General features: G+C 50.6%; 1 protein-coding gene across 1 annotated transcript in view; it reads left to right on the forward strand.

Moving 5' to 3' along the window:
• GPR56 (G protein-coupled receptor 56) overlaps positions 1-19,805 on the forward strand; it is a 40,193-nt gene that overhangs the window by 11,711 nt on the left and 8,677 nt on the right. Inside the window, exons 3-8 of the mRNA XM_006863622.1 lie at positions 13,762-13,814; positions 15,870-16,289; positions 17,934-18,066; positions 18,510-18,657; positions 19,146-19,277; positions 19,612-19,728. Of these exons, the coding sequence (XP_006863684.1) occupies positions 13,762-13,814; positions 15,870-16,289; positions 17,934-18,066; positions 18,510-18,657; positions 19,146-19,277; positions 19,612-19,728 (1,003 nt within the window). The remainder of the gene's footprint in view (positions 1-13,761; positions 13,815-15,869; positions 16,290-17,933; positions 18,067-18,509; positions 18,658-19,145; positions 19,278-19,611; positions 19,729-19,805) is intronic.

The raw sequence follows: 19,805 nt of genomic DNA on the forward strand, positions 1-19,805 counted from the left end.
ATGTTGTGACCAAGGCCACTGCCTGGCAGCCTCCAGAGTCAAATCCAGCTGCCAACAGGTGCTATTTTGCTACAGGAGTGGCTCCCACTGGTTTCTAAAAAGACTTGGGTTTAAAGTCAGTGTTGGAAAACCTGCAGATTTCATCTAGAACCCTGGGTTTCTGCTTCTCTTGAGAAGTTTAAAGCACAGGCGCTTTGAGGCCCCCAGTAGACAGGAAGGACTTTCCAGTGCGGCTCACAACCTGAGTCCTAAATCCTCCCCACCCTCCTGCTAGCTTCCTGGCTGGGAATTTGGAGGCTAGACAAACTGGGCGCCCTGCACCTCGCTAGGTCTGGGCGGGTAGTGGGTAGTGACGTAGTCCCTGCAGCTGCCAACAGTTACCAGGGCAACGGTTGCCAGGGGCTGCTGTCACCTGCGCCCCTTCTTCCCACTGGCTGCTGGGGTTTGTCTGCCTATCTTCCCAGGCTGCCCCCATTGTCTGAAGCTCCTGTGGGGGTAGTGGCTGGGGCCGTCCAGCTTCAGTCTTCTCTGGCCTCCGGAACTGGGGGAGAACTGACCCACCATCCCTGCAACCAAGAGAACGTCTTCATTCACTCCCTTTATGATCTGTATTCCACCTTATGCCAGGAAGAAGGGCTCCAGGTAGCAGTATTCCCCTTCACCCTGCCCGTCACCCGCTCTGTCCTGACCCCTCTCCCCTTTCCTGCTCCTGCTTGCCCCTCTCCTCCACCCTTGTCATTTACCCCTTTTTACCTCTCCTCTTCTTGCCTCCTTCCCTCTCTCTCCTGCCCCTTCCTTATCCCTCTTGCTCTCCCCTCGACTCCCTCCCCCTTCTCCGCCATTCCACAGCTGCTGGGGTGGTGCTGGGCAGGTCTTGTCACTAGGGACACTGGGGAGTCATTGAAGTCTCGAGGGTCTCTCTAGGGGAATTGGCCAATTACACACACAGCCTTGAGAACTAGGAATCTCAGTCAGATCCCCCACTACAGATTCCTTTTGGTCCTTGGACCACACCCCCACAGTCAAAGTTGAAGCTCTGAGAAGGGTGAGAAGGGTGGATCACTGGGATGGGAAGAAGGGGGTGCTGAGGATGAGTGGGGTCCCGTGTTCTGACAGATCCAGGACCCCCATTTCAGAGCATGTCCTTTTGTGCTAGAAAACAGCGTTTTCTAACAGGCCAGGACACTGAAATTTTGAAACCCAAGAAGTCTGGAGCCAGGCCGTTGGGTTCACTCTGGCTCCACCAGCATATGTGACTTCTCAGGCCTCAGTTTCCTTGTTTGTTAAGTGGGCACAAAGGTATCTCAAGGTCCTTGGGAGAATGAAAAATGTGAGCGTAGAATCACATGCTGAATTTTCAGTCAGTGGTTCTTAGATGTGGTGATCACCCTGCACTGGGGGTGAGGGGACCTCCTTGGTGCTGGGTGATGCTGTGTGGGGATGGTCAGTGGGCTGAAATCCTGATCCAGGACCCTACTCCCTTTCCTGGAGGGGGCCCCCTGCACAGTGTCTGGAGACTTGGATCAGGGGGATGCCCCCAGCCTCAGTGCCTAGCTGTGTGCACTGGCCACTCCTCAGTCAGGAACATGGAACTTTGAAGAGGACGGCTAGTGTCTGACCTTGGCAATGCCGTGGGTCCCGCATTCCAAAGATGAGCATGTTGCCAGACCCACAGTAGCTGAGCTGCAGCCCCCAGAAAGCAAACAGGGAGGTAGCCACTGACCTTGGGGTCTGGCCTTGGGAGACGTGGGCAAACAGATAGAGGAAGGGAAACTACTGCCAGACAGTTGAGGTCACAGCCTGTGGCTTAAGAGGAAAGCTAGTCTGGCCAGGGAGGAGAAGACTGCCCACTGTCCTCTTTGCTCCTTGTTTCCAGCCTAGGGGTAAGTCCTCCCTTCACTGGGGCCTCTGAGTCTAGCTCAGTTTGGATGGGACAAGGAAAGTGGGGTACGGGAATCCTAGTCACCCACTCAATGGAGGAGAAGACTGAGGCCCAGAGAATGGACAGCTGGGTCAAAAGTTTCAGGACTGGTTGGGCACAGAGCTGGGCCTAGACCTTGGGACCCTGACTCTTGGTTACCTGTTTGGGGAGTCTTCATTCCCCGGGTAAGTGCTGACTGGTGTGTGGCCTAGCATCTTTCTCTTTGGAGTTGGGCTGGGTGGGGACTCGGCCATGATTTCTCTGCCTGGCTGCAGACCATCAGGGCCTGCGGTATAGGACTGGCATCAGAGTTCCTGGGCTGCACATGGAAATCCTGATGCCTAACACCCTGCTCAGGACAGGGCCCTCAGACTGGGAGCCTTCCTAATCCCTTCTCTTCCAGTAGATTCTGTGCCTATTCAATCAACCCCCAAATTCTAAGAGGCTTTGATTCTTGGCTCTTTCAAGCTGTCGTATCCTCAAATGCCCCTGCCCCTGCGCGTCCCCCTCCCACTCTCTTTTCCAACATTTGGAGCGTCTCAGCTGCCTGGAGCAAGGCTGAGGGCCCAGCTGGATGTGGTTGATATTAATGGAATGGCCAGGGGGCTGGCAGCATCCCTTTCCCTGTGAGCTGGTGCTGTGGGTAGAGGGAGGTGGAATGAGAGGGGCAGAATATCCCAGGCTCCCCAGGGCCCTCTCGCCTGGAAGTGTCAGTGATGGTGATGAGTTGGTGATGAGTTGCCCTGGGGAAGACAGGAACCATAAATGGCTTCTTGAGTCCTTGGCAGGCTAGCTAATGGTCTCTGGGGCAGTGTAGAGGGGAGGGAATTGCAGGAGGGGGCTGGCAAGCATCTTAAGGTTTCTGGAATGTGTTCTTCATGTTGATAATAGGTATTCATGGGAAAAGGACTCCACTGTCATACTGGGCCGGGAAACTGTTCAAGTTCTGAGGGTTTCTTTCCTGCAGGATTCTCCAGAGTCTTTGTTGCGCTATCATGTACTCTAGCAATAGGGCCTGAAGCAGTTCTCAAACTTGGAGACTAGTATTCCTTAGAAAGTACTTTGGACAATTATTGTTCTTGTTAGGTTCCAACTCATAGTGATCCTGTGCACAACAGAATGAAACACTGCCCGGTCCCGGGCCATCCTCACGCTTGATTCCTATGCTGCCGCCACCATGCCAATCCATCTCATTGGGGATCTCCCTGTCTTTCTCCAACCTTCCACTTTACCAAGCATGATGACCTTCTCCAGGGATTGGTCCCTCCTGATAATATGTCTGCAGTATGAGAGACAAAATCTGGCCATCTTGGCTTCTAAGGAGTTTTCTGGTTGTACTTCTTCCAACCCAGATTTGTTTGTTCTTCTGGCAGTCCATGGCACCTTTAATATTCTCCTCCAACACCATAACTCAAATGCATCAATTCTTCTAAGGTCTTCCTTATTCATTGTCAAGTTTTCACGTGCATATGAGGCTGTTGAAAATACTTGAGTAAGGCGCATTTTAGTCCTCAAACTGACGTCTTTGCTCTTGAACACTATAAAGAGGTCATGTGCAGCGCATTTGCCTAATGCAATATGTTGTTTGATTTTTTTACTGCTGATTCTGTAAGTGTTGATGGTGCATCTAAGCAAAATGAAGTCTTGACAGTTTGAATCTTTTCTCCATTTGTCATGATGTTATTTATTGGTCCAGTGGTGAGGATTATTGTTTTCTTTACATTGAGTTGCAACTCATACCGAAGGCTGTGGTCTTTCATCTTCATCAGTAAGTATTTTAAGTCTTCTTCACTTTCAGCAAGCAAGGTTGTATCATCTGCATATTGCAGGTTGTTAATGAGTCTTCCTCCAATTCTGATGCCACACTCTTTGTCATGTAATTCAGCTTCTCAGATTATTTGCTCAGCATACAGATTAAATAAGTATGATTGAAGAATACAACCCTGGCACATACCTTTCCTAATTTGAAATTCAGTGTCTCCTTATTCTGTTCAAATGATTCCCTCTTGGTATATGTACAAGTTCCTTATGAACACAATTAAGTATTCTGGAATGCTTACTTTCCACAATGTAGTCCACAGCTTGGCATGATGGAAAACCTTTGCATAGTCTATAAAGCACAGGTAAACATCTTCTGGTATTCTGTGCTTTCAGCCAAGTTCCATCTGAATCAGCAATGATACCCCTTATTCCACATCCTCGTCTGAATCTGGCTTGAACCTCTGGAAGTTCCCTGTTAATGTACTATTGCAGTAATTTAAAATTTATTTTCAGCAAAATTTTATTAATGATATTGTCCGATGATTTCTGCATTCTGTTGGGTCACCTCTCTTTGCAATGGGCACAAATATGGATCTGTTCCAATCAGTTGGCCAGGTAGCTGTTTTCCAAATTTCTTGGCAGAGATGAGTGAATGCCTCCAGTGGTGCATCAGTTTTTTGAAATATTTTAATTTGGATTCCATCAATTCTCAGTGCCTTGCTCTTTGCCAATGCCTTCAGTGCACCTTGGACTTCTTCCTTTAGTACCATTGGTTCCTTGATCATATGCTACCTTTTGAAAGGTTGAACATAGACCATTTCTTTTTGGTACAGTAACTCTCTGTATTCCTTCTATCTTCTTTTGATGTTTTCTGCATTATTCAGTATTTTGCTGAAAGATTTCTTTTGTATCAAAAATCTAGGCTTGAATTGTCCCCTTAGTTCTCTCAGCTTGAGGAATGCTGAGCATTTTCTTCCCTTTTGGTTTTCTAACAGATCTTTGCGCATTAAAATATTTGACTTTGTCTTCTCGAGCCACCCTTTGAAATTTTCTGTTCAGCTCGTTTACTTCCTCATTTCTTCCATTTGCTTTAGCATCTCTATGCTGGAGAGCAAGTTTCAGAGTCTCTTCTGACATTTATTTCAGTCTTTTCTTTCTTCCTTGTCTTCTTAATGACCTTTTGCTTTTTCCTGTATGATCTTCTTGATATCTTCCCACAACTCTTCTGATTTTCTGTCATTAGTGTCTAATTCATGAAATCTGATCTTGAGATGAACTCTAAATTCAGGTGAGATATGTTCAAGGCCATATTTTGGTTCTCATGGACTTGTTTTAATTTTTTTCAGCTTCAGCCTGAACAATTGATGGTCTGCTCCACAGTCAGCCCCTGTCTTGTTTTGACTGATGATATGGAGCTTTTCCACCATCTCTTTCCACAGATGTAGTCCATTTGATTTCTGTTGTGAAATAATCTGGTGAATAATCGTCTTTTTGGCAAATTGTTGTTGTTATTGTTGTTAAGTGCCATTGAGTCAGTTCCAACCCATAGTGACCCTGTTTAGGGTTTCCAAGGAGCAGCTGGTGAATTTGAACCACAAACCTTGTGGTTCAAACTGCCCTGCAGTTCAGTACTGTATCTCACAGCGCCACACCAAGACTCCATTTATTTAGCTCATGGTAGAGATGGGATGGGAAGACTGAGTTGCAGGTACCGGAAGGGACTCAGTGAATCACAACTGATAGCTGGGCATTGGGTCAGGAGGATGTGGATTTGAGTCCTGGCTTGGCCTTTTTGGACGTCAGTTTCCTCTTCTTTGTAGTGAGGATAATAATAGTGTTTGTTTCATTTGGTTGCTGTGAGGATTATGTGATTCCATGATTAATAGGATTTGTCTCAATGGGTGACTGTGAGGATTGCGGATGAACTTGTGAAGAGTGCTTGCATGATGCCAGGCACTGGTAACGTGGATACTGGGCTCCTCCCCTCCTCTGCCTGGATTCCAGGCTCCTGTGAGCTCCTGCCCACAGGAGGGAGGTGGGACACGTGAGCGCAGGCTCATTTCTGTCCGGTTGAGCATGCTGGCCACTCTCCAGACACAGGGGCTGCAGGGTGGGGGGACTGAGTTCCCTCAGGTGGATGGGCCCTTCCCCACTCCTCCACTTCCTTGATCTCCCCACAGGGCAGGGTCCATCTGGGCACTTCGTGGACACACTGAGGGCATCATGGCCTCAGAACTGGGTTGGACCAGCATTTTCAATGTGGGTCTGTGTTGGGTAGGGTGCCCCACCCCCCATTGGGACCAGTGTAAGACTGTGAGTCTCGCTAGGGCAGTGAGCCGGGGGTGGGGTGGGGGTGCAAAGCCTTGGCATCTGATAGTTCTTGGGGTGAGCATCTAACTTAGTTTTTTTTTTTTTTTTCTCTTTTACATAGAAAATTCCTGAAACCTAACATCACTGTACTTCTCCCAGAGAACCTAGAATGCCCTTCCAGGGGACAGCTCTGTATGGTCACTCTCCAGCGAGTGGAGATGAGAGATAAGAGCAAGCTGTGGTCAGCACAGCCCTGGACACTGCTGTGGGGTTGGGTGCTAGATTGGGAATGGTGTGTGGCCTTGAGACCGCGCAGGTCTGACAAGGGACCTCTGCTTTAATAGGCTGGGTACATGGCGGTTCTGAGTCAGACTTACTTGTATGCAACAGTTTGGAAACCGTTGGAAGAAGGGTCGTCTCAGCACCCACCCCCACACTGTGCAGGAAACACCTGCAGGAGCTCGAATGTGTCCCCCCATTCTCAGTGGCTGGCCTTTTGAGGTCTGTCCTCTTTCCTTCTGAGCAGCCTCCTCCCTTCTGTGTTGCTGAAGAGCTAACCTGTGCCCACCCTTCTGCTTTTTCCTCCCAATCCCTACACTCATGAAAGGCTTGTGTGACACAAACACACACACCACACACACATGTACCCCCACATGAACCCACATACGTGTAGATACCCCTATATGCACAATGCATCCACATACTCATGGACCCCACGGACGGATCCACACACATGCACACACCTCCTACACACACACATACACACACGTACCCATACATGCATACACACCCTACATGCACACACACCTACATGCACACACACCTTACATGCATACACACACACCTACACGCACATACACCCTACATGCACACAAACCCTACACACACACACACACCTACATGCACACACACACCTACACACACATGTACCCCCGCACGCACCCACATATGTGCACACACCCCTACATGCACAATGCACCTACACACATGTACCCACACATACATACACACCCTACACACACACTCCTACACACACACCTACACACACATGTACCCCACATGCACCCACATATGTGTAGATACCCCTATATGCACAATGCACCCACATACGCATGGACCCCATGCACACACCCACACACATGCACGCACACACACCTACACACACATGTACCCCACATGCATCCACATAAGTGTAGGCACCCCTACATGCACAGTGCACACACAGGTACCCACACATGTATCCACATATACCTACATGCATACATATACCTACCCACATGTACCCTAAGGCACCACATATGTACAATGTACCCATACACGCACACATGCCTGCATACATGCACACACACATACTTGCATACGTACCCACACACGCACGCACCCCTTACCTGCACATGCACACCTACATACATGCTCACACACACTCACCTACACATGCATGTACTCCCCACACCTACATGCACACATCCATATGCACATATGTATGCTTACAGTCTCCAGGATTCATCCTTTCTCCCCCACCTCGCCCTTCTGGGCCAAATCCTTCCTACTCAAGTCCTTTGCCTAGGGTCTGCCTGGCTTCAAGGATGAGGAGGTCAGCAGCTCTGTGTGCAGAAGGGGTACAGGTTGATGGCTGAGACAGGAGAGAGCTGAGCTGAGCTGTCTCCCTGCCTCATCCGTTGAGGAGGACCCCCAAGTGGGAAAGACCTGGCTTGCACCTGATGATTAACTGGGGCTCCCCCTTTCCCAGCCAGCTGTCCCTTAGGAGAGAGGGTCCTCCTGGGCCCCTGACATCCTGCCAGTCACTAGCTGAGTGACCTTGGGCAGACCCCCACTTCCTGCCCTACCCTCGACACCCCTCTAGGTGAAGCAGGGTTGCTGTCCTTGTTCTAGATGGTAAACCAGCATTCTCAGGCTGTAGACTGTCACTCAATGGAGGCTTTTTAAAGATTGGCTCCCAAGCCCCATCCTAGACCTACTGCATCAGACTCTCAGTGGGTGGGCCTGTGAATGTGCACTTTAGCAAACTCCCTGGGGTGGTTCCGGGCCTCAAGCAGGTTTGAGACCTTCTGATGTAAGCACCTTGCTACTGTGGTGACTTCTAATGGGAGTGAGGGATTAAGTAAAGCTTCATGGGGAAGGTGTGGCTAACTGAGTTCTCCCAAATGAGCGGGATTACCAACTGCCATGTGTGTCAGAGAGCTGTGATCCATAGTTGAGCTCAATGGCTGAATTTTCTGAAGGAAACAGCCAGGTCTTTCTTCCAAGGCACCTCCAAATTCTTGGCTAGGAGCCGAGCACACTACACCATCCAGGAACTCTGTCACAGGGATAGGGAAGAAATTCCAGGCAGAGGAACCAGCATGAGCAAGAATCTGGAGGTGGGAGTGGCCAGTGTGCGGAAAGGGAGGGGGACCAGGTCCAGGGCATTTTTGTGACTGGAGGTGTCACTTGTCCGGGAAGGGTTAACCCAGAGCCGCCCTGTCCACTCAACTTCCACCTCCATCCTCTGAGGAAATGGGTTTTCCAGGAGCTTGTTCTGGGCCAGCGGTGACTCGTGGCTCCACACGGGATTGCGGAGGAAGTGACTCAGGGCCCCGGGGGAGAAAGTGAGCCTTGGGCCCCCTGCTTTCCCCTCCCCCACATACATGAAAGGGCAGAGCTGGGTGGGCCTGAGCTGGAGCCCCCTTTTCTGGCCCACTTAGCTCCGGGCTGAAGATGGGAGTTGAGTTTTCGTTTAGACAGATCTAAGTCACCCTTTGCTCTGCCTAGACTCTTGGGAACCCCCATTGTGTTGGACTGGGCCGGTATGTTCTGTTCTCTATGTTTACGGAAGGCCTGAGGTCAAGGAAGGCTGCTCAGGAAGGGACGTAGGGGAGGGGGTGCTTCCCTGGGGGCTTGGTCCCAGCCCCTCTCTCACAAACTAGACTTCTTCACACTGACTGTGGCTCTGACCATCGCCCCCATTTCATCTTCTGAGGAACATGGTCTACCTGGGCCCTCAGGAACATACATCTCTCTAGCTCTACATCTCAACCCTACACTGGCTCTGACAGCCAAGGTGGGCTTGGGTGGGTGTGCCCACGTTCTCTAGAGTAACACTGAGTTCCAATCTGGAGACTTCCTGTGTGATCTCAGACGCAGCTCTTCTCAGCCTTAGTTTTCCCGATCTGCAAAATGGGAAAACAGTGGGTCCAGCCTCACAGGGCAGCTCTGAGGATTTAATGTGATGGTGTACTCGCACTATTGCAACTATCCTGGTGTTGTTAGAACTCGCTCTACCTCTGACTCCGGGCGCCTCTCCTGCCATGGTTGGACCTGTCAGGTCTTGATGGCTTGAGGTCAGTATGTCCAGTTCCAAGGTCTCTGATTCCAGAAACACAGAGCTAGGCCTGTGTGGAGGCTCACCCATGGGCTCCTGACACCTGGTTCTGGGTTTCAGCTTCTAGAAGGAAACTCTCCCCTCTGCGGCCCCAACTCTTGTTACTTATCAAGGACGAGGTGAAATGTGCTAGGGGTGGTGGGAAGCAGTGCCTTGTGGGCACTCAGGATGATACCCTGCCTCTCGTCATCTGGCTTAAAATCTTCTCTTGTCCCTAGCCCAGCCCTTCTGCTCCTCAGCAGGTTCAGGAGCAGCAAGACTGGGGCTGGGAGCAGGGAATTTTTCTGGGTGGGGCTTCAGTCTTCCCTTCGTCGTCCTGGAAAGGAAGTTTCATGCTTGAAGAATTTCCCCTCAAGATGCTGTGGATGGTGAGCTGGGGGCGTGGGGAGGTGAAGGGGCTATGGGACAGAGGAGGGAGTGACTGGAGGCGGAAGGAGCTGGACTGAACGTGTACAGAGGTGTTTAGCCAACATGCATGGCACTGATTATAAGCACCGTCTTATTGTAAACCACTCAGTTCTCACAGCCCACCTGGAGGGAGCTCTGTTTGATTCCTGTTTGTAGGTCAGGGCACTGAGGAGACACAGTTAGTGAGTGTGGGAACCATGATTTGAACCCAGGCCATCTGGCGCCAGTGTCCACTCAACTGACTAAAAGTGGCATAAAGGAAGCCAGACTGTCCCCTCCAGACCCCCGAGAATGCCCATGTGGACGGAGTTGTCCATCCGCCTTGGAACAACTATTGAAACAGGTGGGGTGGAGGGCATGTGACCCAGGAACCAATAGAGTCCTGCAATCCTCCCTCGTTTATTGGAATTTCTCGCCACACCTCATAAGGTGCTCACTCCCTGCCTAAACCCCCTTTGCTCTAAGTCCCAGTCCAGAAGGGCTGATGAAAGGCAGATGGTTTGTCCTCTCACAGCAGTGGCCTGCTCTGAAGAGCTCCACCCCTGCTTGCTGTGTGACCTCAGGAAGTCACTGGCCCTCTCTGGGCCTTGGATCCAGATACCATAAAATGGGATTTGGGGCTGGTGCTCAAGGAGATGTGCACGCTGTGAGTTGACGGTGCCATAGCGTGGTCGTAGTGTGAGGACTGCCCGGAGGTGGTGACCCTGGGGCTGGACAGCCCAGAAACTGGCAGAAAGGAGAAGGAAGAGGGGCTCTGAGGTGGGTGCTGCCCTTCCTTCTGCTGGTTTGAAGTGGTAGGAGGCAGTTTCAAAAGGAATTAAAATACTTACTGAGGGCTCAGAGTGAATCTTCACAGCTCTGCCCCGAAATCCTTTCATATCCTTCTTCGTCAGGGGTCCTGTGATGACACCAGGACAAAATGATGAGCACACTGGGCAGATGAGATGACCAGGTTGATGAAGCCCGAGAAATTGGGGTTCACCACACAGGTGGGACATTAGGAACCAGTTGTGGCTTGGAGGGGCCTGGTCCAGGAAGGTGACAGTGAGCTCCTGCCTGGAACACACCCTTCCTGTGATGCTGCCCTGAAATAGGCAATTCAAAAGTCACCTCTTCCTGGAAGTCCACCTTGGTTTCTTCTGAACACAGATTCCTTATGTGCCTCCAGGTGCCAGGCCTTCCTTTTGTCTACCCTATGGCAGATGGTTGCATCTGTTACCACTACCCACAGGATGAGGTTGTCTGTCCATCTATGTCTGCACCCAGCTTTGTCACAGGGTGGGGTGGCAGCTGACATCAAGGAGAGCCAAGCCACCTGGTGTCTCTTTACCAGTGCCAGGTGCAGAGGTTCCTGGACAGGTGCTGCAGTCCGGACCATGTAGGGAAAGCCTGGCCTCTGGGGAAATCTTAGGCTAGTTGTTTAATTCCTTGGGTTTCAGCTTCCCAGTTTGTAAAAGGGCCAACAATAATGCCCACTTCACAGAGTGGAGAGGAGATTCATGTATGTGCAGGGTGGAGACAGGACAGCACAGAGACTGGCAGACAGTAGTTGCTCAGCTAATTGAGGCCCTGGGGGGCAGAGGTGCCCACTCTACGCTGGGGTAACAGGTGATCCAACCATTTGCCATCAGAGTTTCTAGTCTCCTACAGAAACTGAGACCTCCCCTCTGATGTTCCAGCTGCACAGGGTCCTGGATACTGGCTCTCTCTGGTGGTTATACTAGGAAATGCCTGTCTCTTTTGGTCCCAGTAGAGGGTGCCATGGGCACCTTGATCCTTAATTACATTTCCTTCACCACCCTCCTGTCTTTATCCAGAAATGTCTGTGCACCACCCTCCCTCTTGCTCCCACGCGTCCTCTGACTTAGAGATGAATCAGGAGTACTCTGGCTGGCTGAAGAGGAAGCACACTATCCCATATTGACTGCTGTTAGTTGTCGCTGAGTCTGTACCAACTCATAATGACCCTACGCACTACAGAAGGAAACACTGCCCCGTTCTGTGCCAACCTCACAATTGTTGCTATGTTTGAACCCATTGCTGCTGTTACTGTACCAATCCATCTTGTTGGTGGTCTTTCTCTTTTTCCCTGTTACTCTACTTCCCAAACATGATATCCCTCTCCAGAGACCGGTCCCTCCTTATAATATGTTCCATGTATGAGAGACGAAGTCTGGCCATCCTGGCTTCCAAGGAGCACTCTGGTTGTACTTATTTCAACACAGATTGATTTGTTCTTTTGGCAGTCCATGGTACTTTCAATATTCTCCTCCAGCACCATAACTCAAATGCTTCAGTTCTACGGGCTTCCTTATTCACTGTCCAACTTTCACATATATATGAGGTTATTGAACCTGACTCGGGTCAGGCACACCTTAGTCCTCAAAATGTCACTGCTTTTGAACACTTTAAAGAGGTCTTGCGCAGCATATTTGCCTATGCAGTTTGATTTCTTGACTGCTGCTTCCATGAGTGTTGATGGTTGATCCAAGCAAAATGAAGTCTTTGACAACGTCAGTCTTTTCTCCATTTGTCATGATGTTATTTATTGGTCCAGTGGTGAGGATTATTGTTTTCTTTACATTGAGTTGCAACTCATACCGAAGGCTGTGGTCTTTCATCTTCATCAGTAAGTATTTTAAGTCTTCTTGACTTTCAGCAAGCAAGGTTGTATCATCTGCATATTGCAGGTTGTTACTGAGTCTTCCTCCAATTCTGATGCCACACTCTTTGTCATGTAATTCAGCTTCTCAGATTATTTGCTCAGCATACAGATTAAATAAGTATGATTGAAGAATACAACCCTGGCATATACCTTTCCTAATCTGAAATCATTCGGTGTCCCCTTATTCTGTTAGAATGATTCCCTCTTGGTATATATACAGGTTCCTCATGAGCACAATTAAGTATTCCGGAATGCTTATTTTCCACAACGTTGTCCATAGCTTGTGATGATGGAAAACCTTTGCATAGTCTATAAAGCACAGGTAAATATCTTTCTGGTATCTCTGCTTTCAGCCAACATCCATCTGACGTCAGCAATGATGTCCCTCGTTCCACGGCCTTTTCTGGACCCAGCTTGAACCTCTAGAAGTTCTCTGTCAATGTATGGTTGCAGCCATTTAAAAATTAAATAAAAATTAACAAAAAATTTATTTGTATGTGATATTAATGACATTGTCCAATGGTTTCTGCATTCTGTTGAGTCGCTTCTCTCTTTGGAATGGGCAGAAATATGGATCTGTTTTAGTAAGTTGGTCAGGTAGTCGTCTTCCAAATTTCTGGGCATAAATGAGTGAGTGCCCCCAGTGCTGCATCAGTTTGTTGAAATATTTCCATTTGCATTCCATCAGCTCCTGATGTCTTTTTCTTTGCCAAAGACGTCATTGCACCTTTTACTTCTTCCTTCTTATCATTGGCTCTTGATCATATGCTACCTCTTGAAATGGTTGAACACTGACCATTTCTTTTTGTTACAGTGACTCTGTGTATTCCTTCCATCGTCTTTTGATGCTTTCTGACTAGGAGGGAGTCCTGGTCAGGGTAGGAATCTAAGGTCAGGTCTGACTTTGGAGGGAGCTGAGAAAGGCATTCTGGAGGAAATGTTGTCTGAACTAGGTCTCAGGAATGATGACGGTGAGGTTTCTGGTGGAGAACTCTGAGAACTTAGTTCTTCTGTATGTCGTCCAGGTCTGGTCAGGGTGGGGTCGTGATGGTTCCTGGGCCCAGGAGGGAGGTTCTATTAATTATCTCCATTATTGGCACGTGAGAGGGAAAGCTGGGCCTTGAACTCAGACAAGCGCCAGACAACCGCTGCATCCTGATGCTCAGCTTTTGGCAGCCCTGAGGAGGTCCACACTTGCCTCCTCACCTCATCCTCTGTGTCCATGCCATGCTGGGCTGCCTCTCTGTGGTCCAAGTCCTTGACTTAACTCCTGCTCTCTTTCAGGCAGTGACATCTAACGTGACTTCCTGGTAGGAAGATGGCTGCCTGGGGGCTGCTGCAGATGGTTGTGCTCCTCCTGGTCCAAGGTATGGCTTTCCTTGGGGCTGTGGTGACTGATGGTAAACTGCTCCCATCTCTACGAGAGTTGCCCCTCTGGGCAGGAAAGTATCTTGTGGAAAAGAAAAAGCAGCCCTTTCTCCTGATAAAGGAGGCCTGGTGGTGCAGTGGCTGAAATGTTGGAGTACTAACTTAGTGCTTGGCAGTTTAAACCCACCAGCCACTCCACAGGAGAAAGACGAGACTGTCTACAGTCTCAGAAAGTCTTTAGAGCGGTACTCCTTGGTCCTGTAGGGTTGCTCTGCATTGGCCTGACCTTGCCGGCAGTGGGTTTTAGGTTCTGGTTCTCCTGAGAGATGGGCTGGGGGACATGGGTAGGAGTTCAGCCCCCTGCCCCTTTGCAACCAGAGCGTCCTGTGCAGTGCACACCCTGCACAGCTGTCCATGGCAGTCGGCCTCATCAAATACTTCATTGATAACAATAATAATAAAAAATTTTGCCTTTGAGATGATTATTTTGATTTTCCTCTGTTCTTTTTATATTTGAAAGCCAATTTTTAAAAATGTTGTGAGATGATATCTCATTGTTGGTTGTTTTTAAGATTTTATTGTGAATTAAGTGATAGTTTACAGGGCAGATCATTAGTTTTACACTCAACCATTCATATTTTGTTCATTGTAATGATTACAATTCTCTCCATGAACCATTGACTAACAGTATTAACCTCTATTCCCCACTTTGTGCTTTGATGTACACAAAACACACATAAAATATGTATTTGTTTAAACGACCAAAGGACACATTTTGCAAGACAGCCTCTCTCCCGCCAGCACACAGCCTTTCTCATGTCATGGGTCTGGAGTCCTCAGTTGCTCTGTCTTTCTAGGCTGTAGCTTCTCCTTCTGTCTCTGGTATCGCTGTTTCTTTGATTAGGAATCCACGCTCCCCTCATGCTCCTCCCTCTTGATGGTCCTAGGGTCCTCTGTTCCTGGAATGAAAGATTAACTGCTCCCCACTTTTTGTTTCACATATTCTACCTTTACAGTTGTGGTGATCACAATTAGTCATGATGACAATTACTCACTATTGAATTAAAAAAAAAAAAAAAATCTATCCCCTACCTCCCCTATCTCTTTCACCAGACCCATCTGGACAAGAGGAAAATTGTTCAGTGGGGATTCTAACTTACCCCTCTTGTTCTGAAACTAAACACACTCTTGAAAGCTTGTAAGCCAGCCCCTTTGTTGTTTTTTAGTGTCGTCGAGTCGGTTCCGACCCATAGCGACCCTGTACAGGGTTTCCGAGGGTGTAAATTCTTACGGGAGTAGAAAGCCTCATCTTTCTCCCGCGGAGCGGCTGGTAGTTTCAAACCGCTGACCTTAAGGCTCGCAGCCCGATTCGTAACCACTACGCTACCAGAGCTCCTTAAGCCAGCCCCTTTATGCCTTATTTTTTGTTGTTGTTAAGTGCCGTCGAGTCAATTCCGACCCATAGCGACCCTGTATAGGATTTCTGAGGATCAGCTGGTGATCTTGAACCACTGACCTTGCAGTTCAAACTGGCTTTGAAGTCTGACACATTAGCCCACAGCGCCACACCAGGACTCCTGTGCCTTTATGGTGGTGTTGGTTATGTGCCGTGGGATTGGTTCCGACTCATAGTCACCCTGCACAGGGTTTCCGAGGCTGTAAATCTTTACCGGAGCAGAAAGCCTCATCTTTCTCCCGCACAACAGCTGGTAGTTTCGAACTGCTGACCTTGAGGTTCGCAGCCCAATTTGTAACCACTATGCTGTAAGAGTTCCTTCATAGCCCCCGTTTTGGGTAGCCAAGGTCTACATTGCCTGTCCCTATCAACCCTGTGTACTAAGGGGTCAGGCTTGATCCTTAATGTGAAGAATCCCTCTCGGTTGGAGTTTTGAAACCATTGGTGTTCGACGAGGTAGACATTTTTGTAGATCCACTGAGGAAATCAGTGTGACTCTCAGAACTAGGTTGTGCATTCTGGGCCCAGGGCCTCTCCTTTCCCATGTCCCCACTCGCCGCTGCCTCTGTGGCCCACCTTCAGCCCCTGCCTCCCCCAGGTGCCCGTGGGGGCCTCCGAGAAGACTTCCGCTTCTGCGGCCAGAGGAATCAGACCCAGACAAGCAGCCTTCATTATGAGCAGTCGTCGGAGCTGCACATCGCCATCGAGAACACCGAGGGTGCTCTGACGGTGCGCGCCCCCTTCCCTGCAGCCCCCGGAGCTTCCCAGGTCCTCCCTGACCGCAGGGGTCTCTACCACTTCTGCCTCTACTGGAGCCACCACGCTGGGAGGCTGCACCTCCGCTATGGCAAGCACGACTTTTTACTGAGCGACCAGGCCTCGGGCCTCCTGTGCTTCCGGCACCAGAACGAGAGCACAGTGCAGGGCCCCCACCTGCTCGCCACCTCCGTCAGCTCCTGGTGGAGCCCCCGTAACACCAGCCTGCCCAGCAACACCGGCTTCACTTTCTCCTTCCACAGTAAGAAGACTTCCGGGCCTGGGGAGAGTGGGGGGCGGGCAGAAGTGAGGGGTGGGGGGACTTTGCTCATAGGTAGTGGGGAGCCACTGAAGGCATCTGAGCAAGGGAGGCGAGGCGTGTGACCTGAGGTGTGATTCTGGAAGCTTGTGGAAGGTCGGGGTGAGGCTGGAGGGGCACCGGTCCATCCCAAGGCTTCAGGAATGAGGGGAATCATTGTAGATTACTATCCCCATTTCAGGGAGGAGAAAACAGAGGCACAGACAGGCTGCCGAAAGCTACACTGCTCTTTAGTGAGGGAACCAGGCTTTGAACCCAGTAGCTGATTGGCTTGAAGTTGGGGAGGAATACAGCAAGCAAAGGCAAAGGTTAGCTTCAGGACGCCTGGGGTGGGAAGAGTGCAGTAGGTTCTGCTATGGGATGTGTGTGTGTGTGTGTGTGTGTGTGTGTGTGTGTGTGTGTGTGTGTGTGTGAATGAAAGAGGCAGCTCCTGCCCCGTTAAGTACTCGAGGAGAGGGGAGGTCAGGGAGGAGAGGGTGGCCAAAGGACCTTGAGGTTTTACAGGAGACTCCTGGTGGGGTGCTGTAAGATCAGCACTGGACTGCAAACCATAAGGTTGGCAGTTTAAACCCACCAGCTGCTCCTCGTAAACCCTATACAGGGTCGTTATGAGTAGGAACCAACTCAACTGCACTTAACAGGACTCGCCTGAGAAACCCTGGTGGCACAGTGGTTAAAGTCCTTGACTGCTACTGGGAAACTCAGACATTTTAACCCTTCTGCCTCTCTGCAGGAGAGGAAATGTTAAATCCATAGAAACCCTACAGGGTTGCCGTGAGTCACAATTGACTCAGCAGCAGTGGGTTTGGTTTCAGATGTCCCTGATTCTGACTCTTTTTAGGCAGCTGTGTACCTGGGATGCACTTTGAAAGCGGCAGGCTGGGGTCCCTGCACTAGCTGGAGGGTGTGGCAGGGCTGTCTCCTCACCCAGGTGTTCCAGCAATTGGACGGGACTACCTCTACCCAGGAGGAGTTGGGTTGAGGCAGAGCAAAGTTACAAACTGGCATTCTGACAACAGATCTGGCTTGTGGAGTGTGAGCCAAGGTTTTCAAATCCCCTAAAAATTAGGGGCTTGTACATTCAGAAGATGTGGTTACACAGGACCTCGATGGGACAGGTCATGTCCCTTTTCCATGTGCTCCACACAGCCTTCTCAGTCTGTCCACATCATCAGTCCCCTCCTGGCCCCCAGAGACACCAGGTCTGCAGTTCTGGGAAGGGGCAGAATCTGGAGACAAGAAGGCCAATGAGTATGGAGGCCCCAAATCACCGCGCATGTCTCCCATGTCCCTCCAAAAGGAAGCCCGTGCTGCCCGAGGGTGACTGGGCTGTATGCTAGGCAGGCCGTACCCCACCCTCCCTGCTGGGGTTGGAGGTGCTGGAGGGGTCCTTGTGACAGAACCCCCATCTGGCTAGCGTCATCTCTCAGTGACCTCAGGCAAGTTCATGTCACCTCAGTTTCCTCTTCTGTAAAATGGTGGTAAAAATAGTCGGAGTCCTGAGCAGGCTGACCTGGAAGAATTGTGACCGTGGCCCAGCTCCTCAGCTAACAGTGTCCAGCAAGTCTGTCCATTTCTCTCCCTTAGAGCCTCCCCAGAACGCTTCCCACAATGCCTCGGTGGACATGTGTGAGCTGAAAAGGGACCTCCAGATGCTCAGCCAGTTTCTGAAGCACCCCAGGAAGAGCGCCAGGAAGCCCATGTCTGTCCAGGCCCGACAGTGAGTGGGGGTGGAGGGAGAATCCCACCAGACCTGGGGCTGAAACACTGTGTGCTTTTCTGGCTCATCTCTCCTGTAAACGGTTCCCCAGTCCTCCTTCCCCCAGTGAAGGAGAGACTCATTGTAGAGCTAAGCAGATTGAGGTCCAAAGGTGGGCAGGGCTGCCCCATGGCCACGTGTTGAAACTGGCAGTTGGAGGATCCTCCTGGCACCCCACCTGGTCACTCCTTTCCTGCTGTCTCCAGCGCTGCTGCCCCACCTGGCCATTCTCTGTCTCCTGCCCCCCTTTTTCTCCTACTTTCCGCCTTCCCCTCTTTCTGCCTGTGCCCTTTCCTTATCCATCTGCTGAGTCTCTTCTCCCCTGTTTCCCTCTTTGCCCCTTTGCCTCCCCTGTCCTCTGGTTCCTCACCCCGGCAGACACCCACCTTTTTCCTCGCCCCTAGGCAACTACAGAGCCTCGAATCGAAGCTGACCTCCTTGAGATTCACAGGGCACACCATGTCCTTTGAGGAGGATCGGGTCAATGCCACGGTGTGGAAGCTCCAACCCACAGCTGACCTCCAAGACTTGCACCTCCACTCCAAGCAAGAGGTCAGGACAGGACAGGGGCTGGGCCCAGGGGAGAAAACAGGTGTGGAGCCCAGGGGACTGCAATGCAGTGCCCCACCTCGACCTTTCCCGGGCTCTCTGGGAAGTGGACAGAAGGTCAGGGAAGCCCACAGGCTCAAGTCAGTGGCTACCTTATGGTACTGAGAACCCAGTGGTGAGACAGATGCCTGAGTACATCCTTCTGAATGGAAGACCAGACCTAAAATGCTTATCCATGCGCCCCTGGGTGGGTCCAGTTAGCTATCCATGTAGCCCCCACCAGTGCTCTAGACTGGACTGGGGTCTGAAGCCCCAACAACAGAACATTCTTGTGATTCTCCCAGTCTATTTGCCTCTGGGCTTTGGGCTCAAACCACACGTTCACCCCTCCCACACCCCATCAGAGCTGGTGCCAAGTCAGGAGAGGTGAGGTGGGCTGTGGACTAGGGGCGGGCCTCTGGCTGAACTCTGAGGGGCTTCTCGTTATGCAGGAGGAACAGAACGAGGTGAAGGAGTACTCGGTGCTCCTGCCCCGCACGCTCTTCCAGAGGGCTAAAGGCCGGAAGTGGAAGGGGGACAAGAGACTCCTCTTGGTGGACTTCAGCAGCCAAGCCCTGTTCCAGGTAGGGGACCCTCACCCTCATGCCCTCCCCTGGAGAAATGATTTCTGTTGGAGAGATGGGAGGAAGGCATACAGCCAACCCCCAGCCTCTTGGAACCAAAGCCTTTCCTTGTGTAGTCAGAAGGGAAACTGCAATGTGAAAATCTCTCTGGAAGAAATTCAAGCAATGCAGTTCTCACTACAGTGTAAATGACTACACAGGCAAGAAGTGTTTCCAGAGGGAGACTCAGCATCTCAGAGAAATGTGCTGGGGAGAGACAGGAATCGAGGGAGCTCAGGAGATGCCTCAGCCCTGAGCCTCCCTCTTCTCTCTTCCCCCAACCCCATTTATCTAGGACAAGAATTCTAGCCAAGTCTTGGGTGAGAAGGTCTTGGGTATTGTTGTGCCAAACACCATAGTAGCCAATCTCTCAGATCCTGTGGTTCTCACCTTCCAGCACCAACCACAACCTGTGAGTATGAGAATCCATCAGAGGAGGGAGCATGGGGGGGCGGGGGAGGGGGGGGGGGGGGCACCTGGATTGGCCAT

This window comes from Chrysochloris asiatica, unplaced genomic scaffold, assembly GCF_000296735.1.
Source record: "Chrysochloris asiatica unplaced genomic scaffold, ChrAsi1.0 scaffold00055, whole genome shotgun sequence".
NCBI lineage: Eukaryota > Metazoa > Chordata > Mammalia > Afrosoricida > Chrysochloridae > Chrysochloris > Chrysochloris asiatica.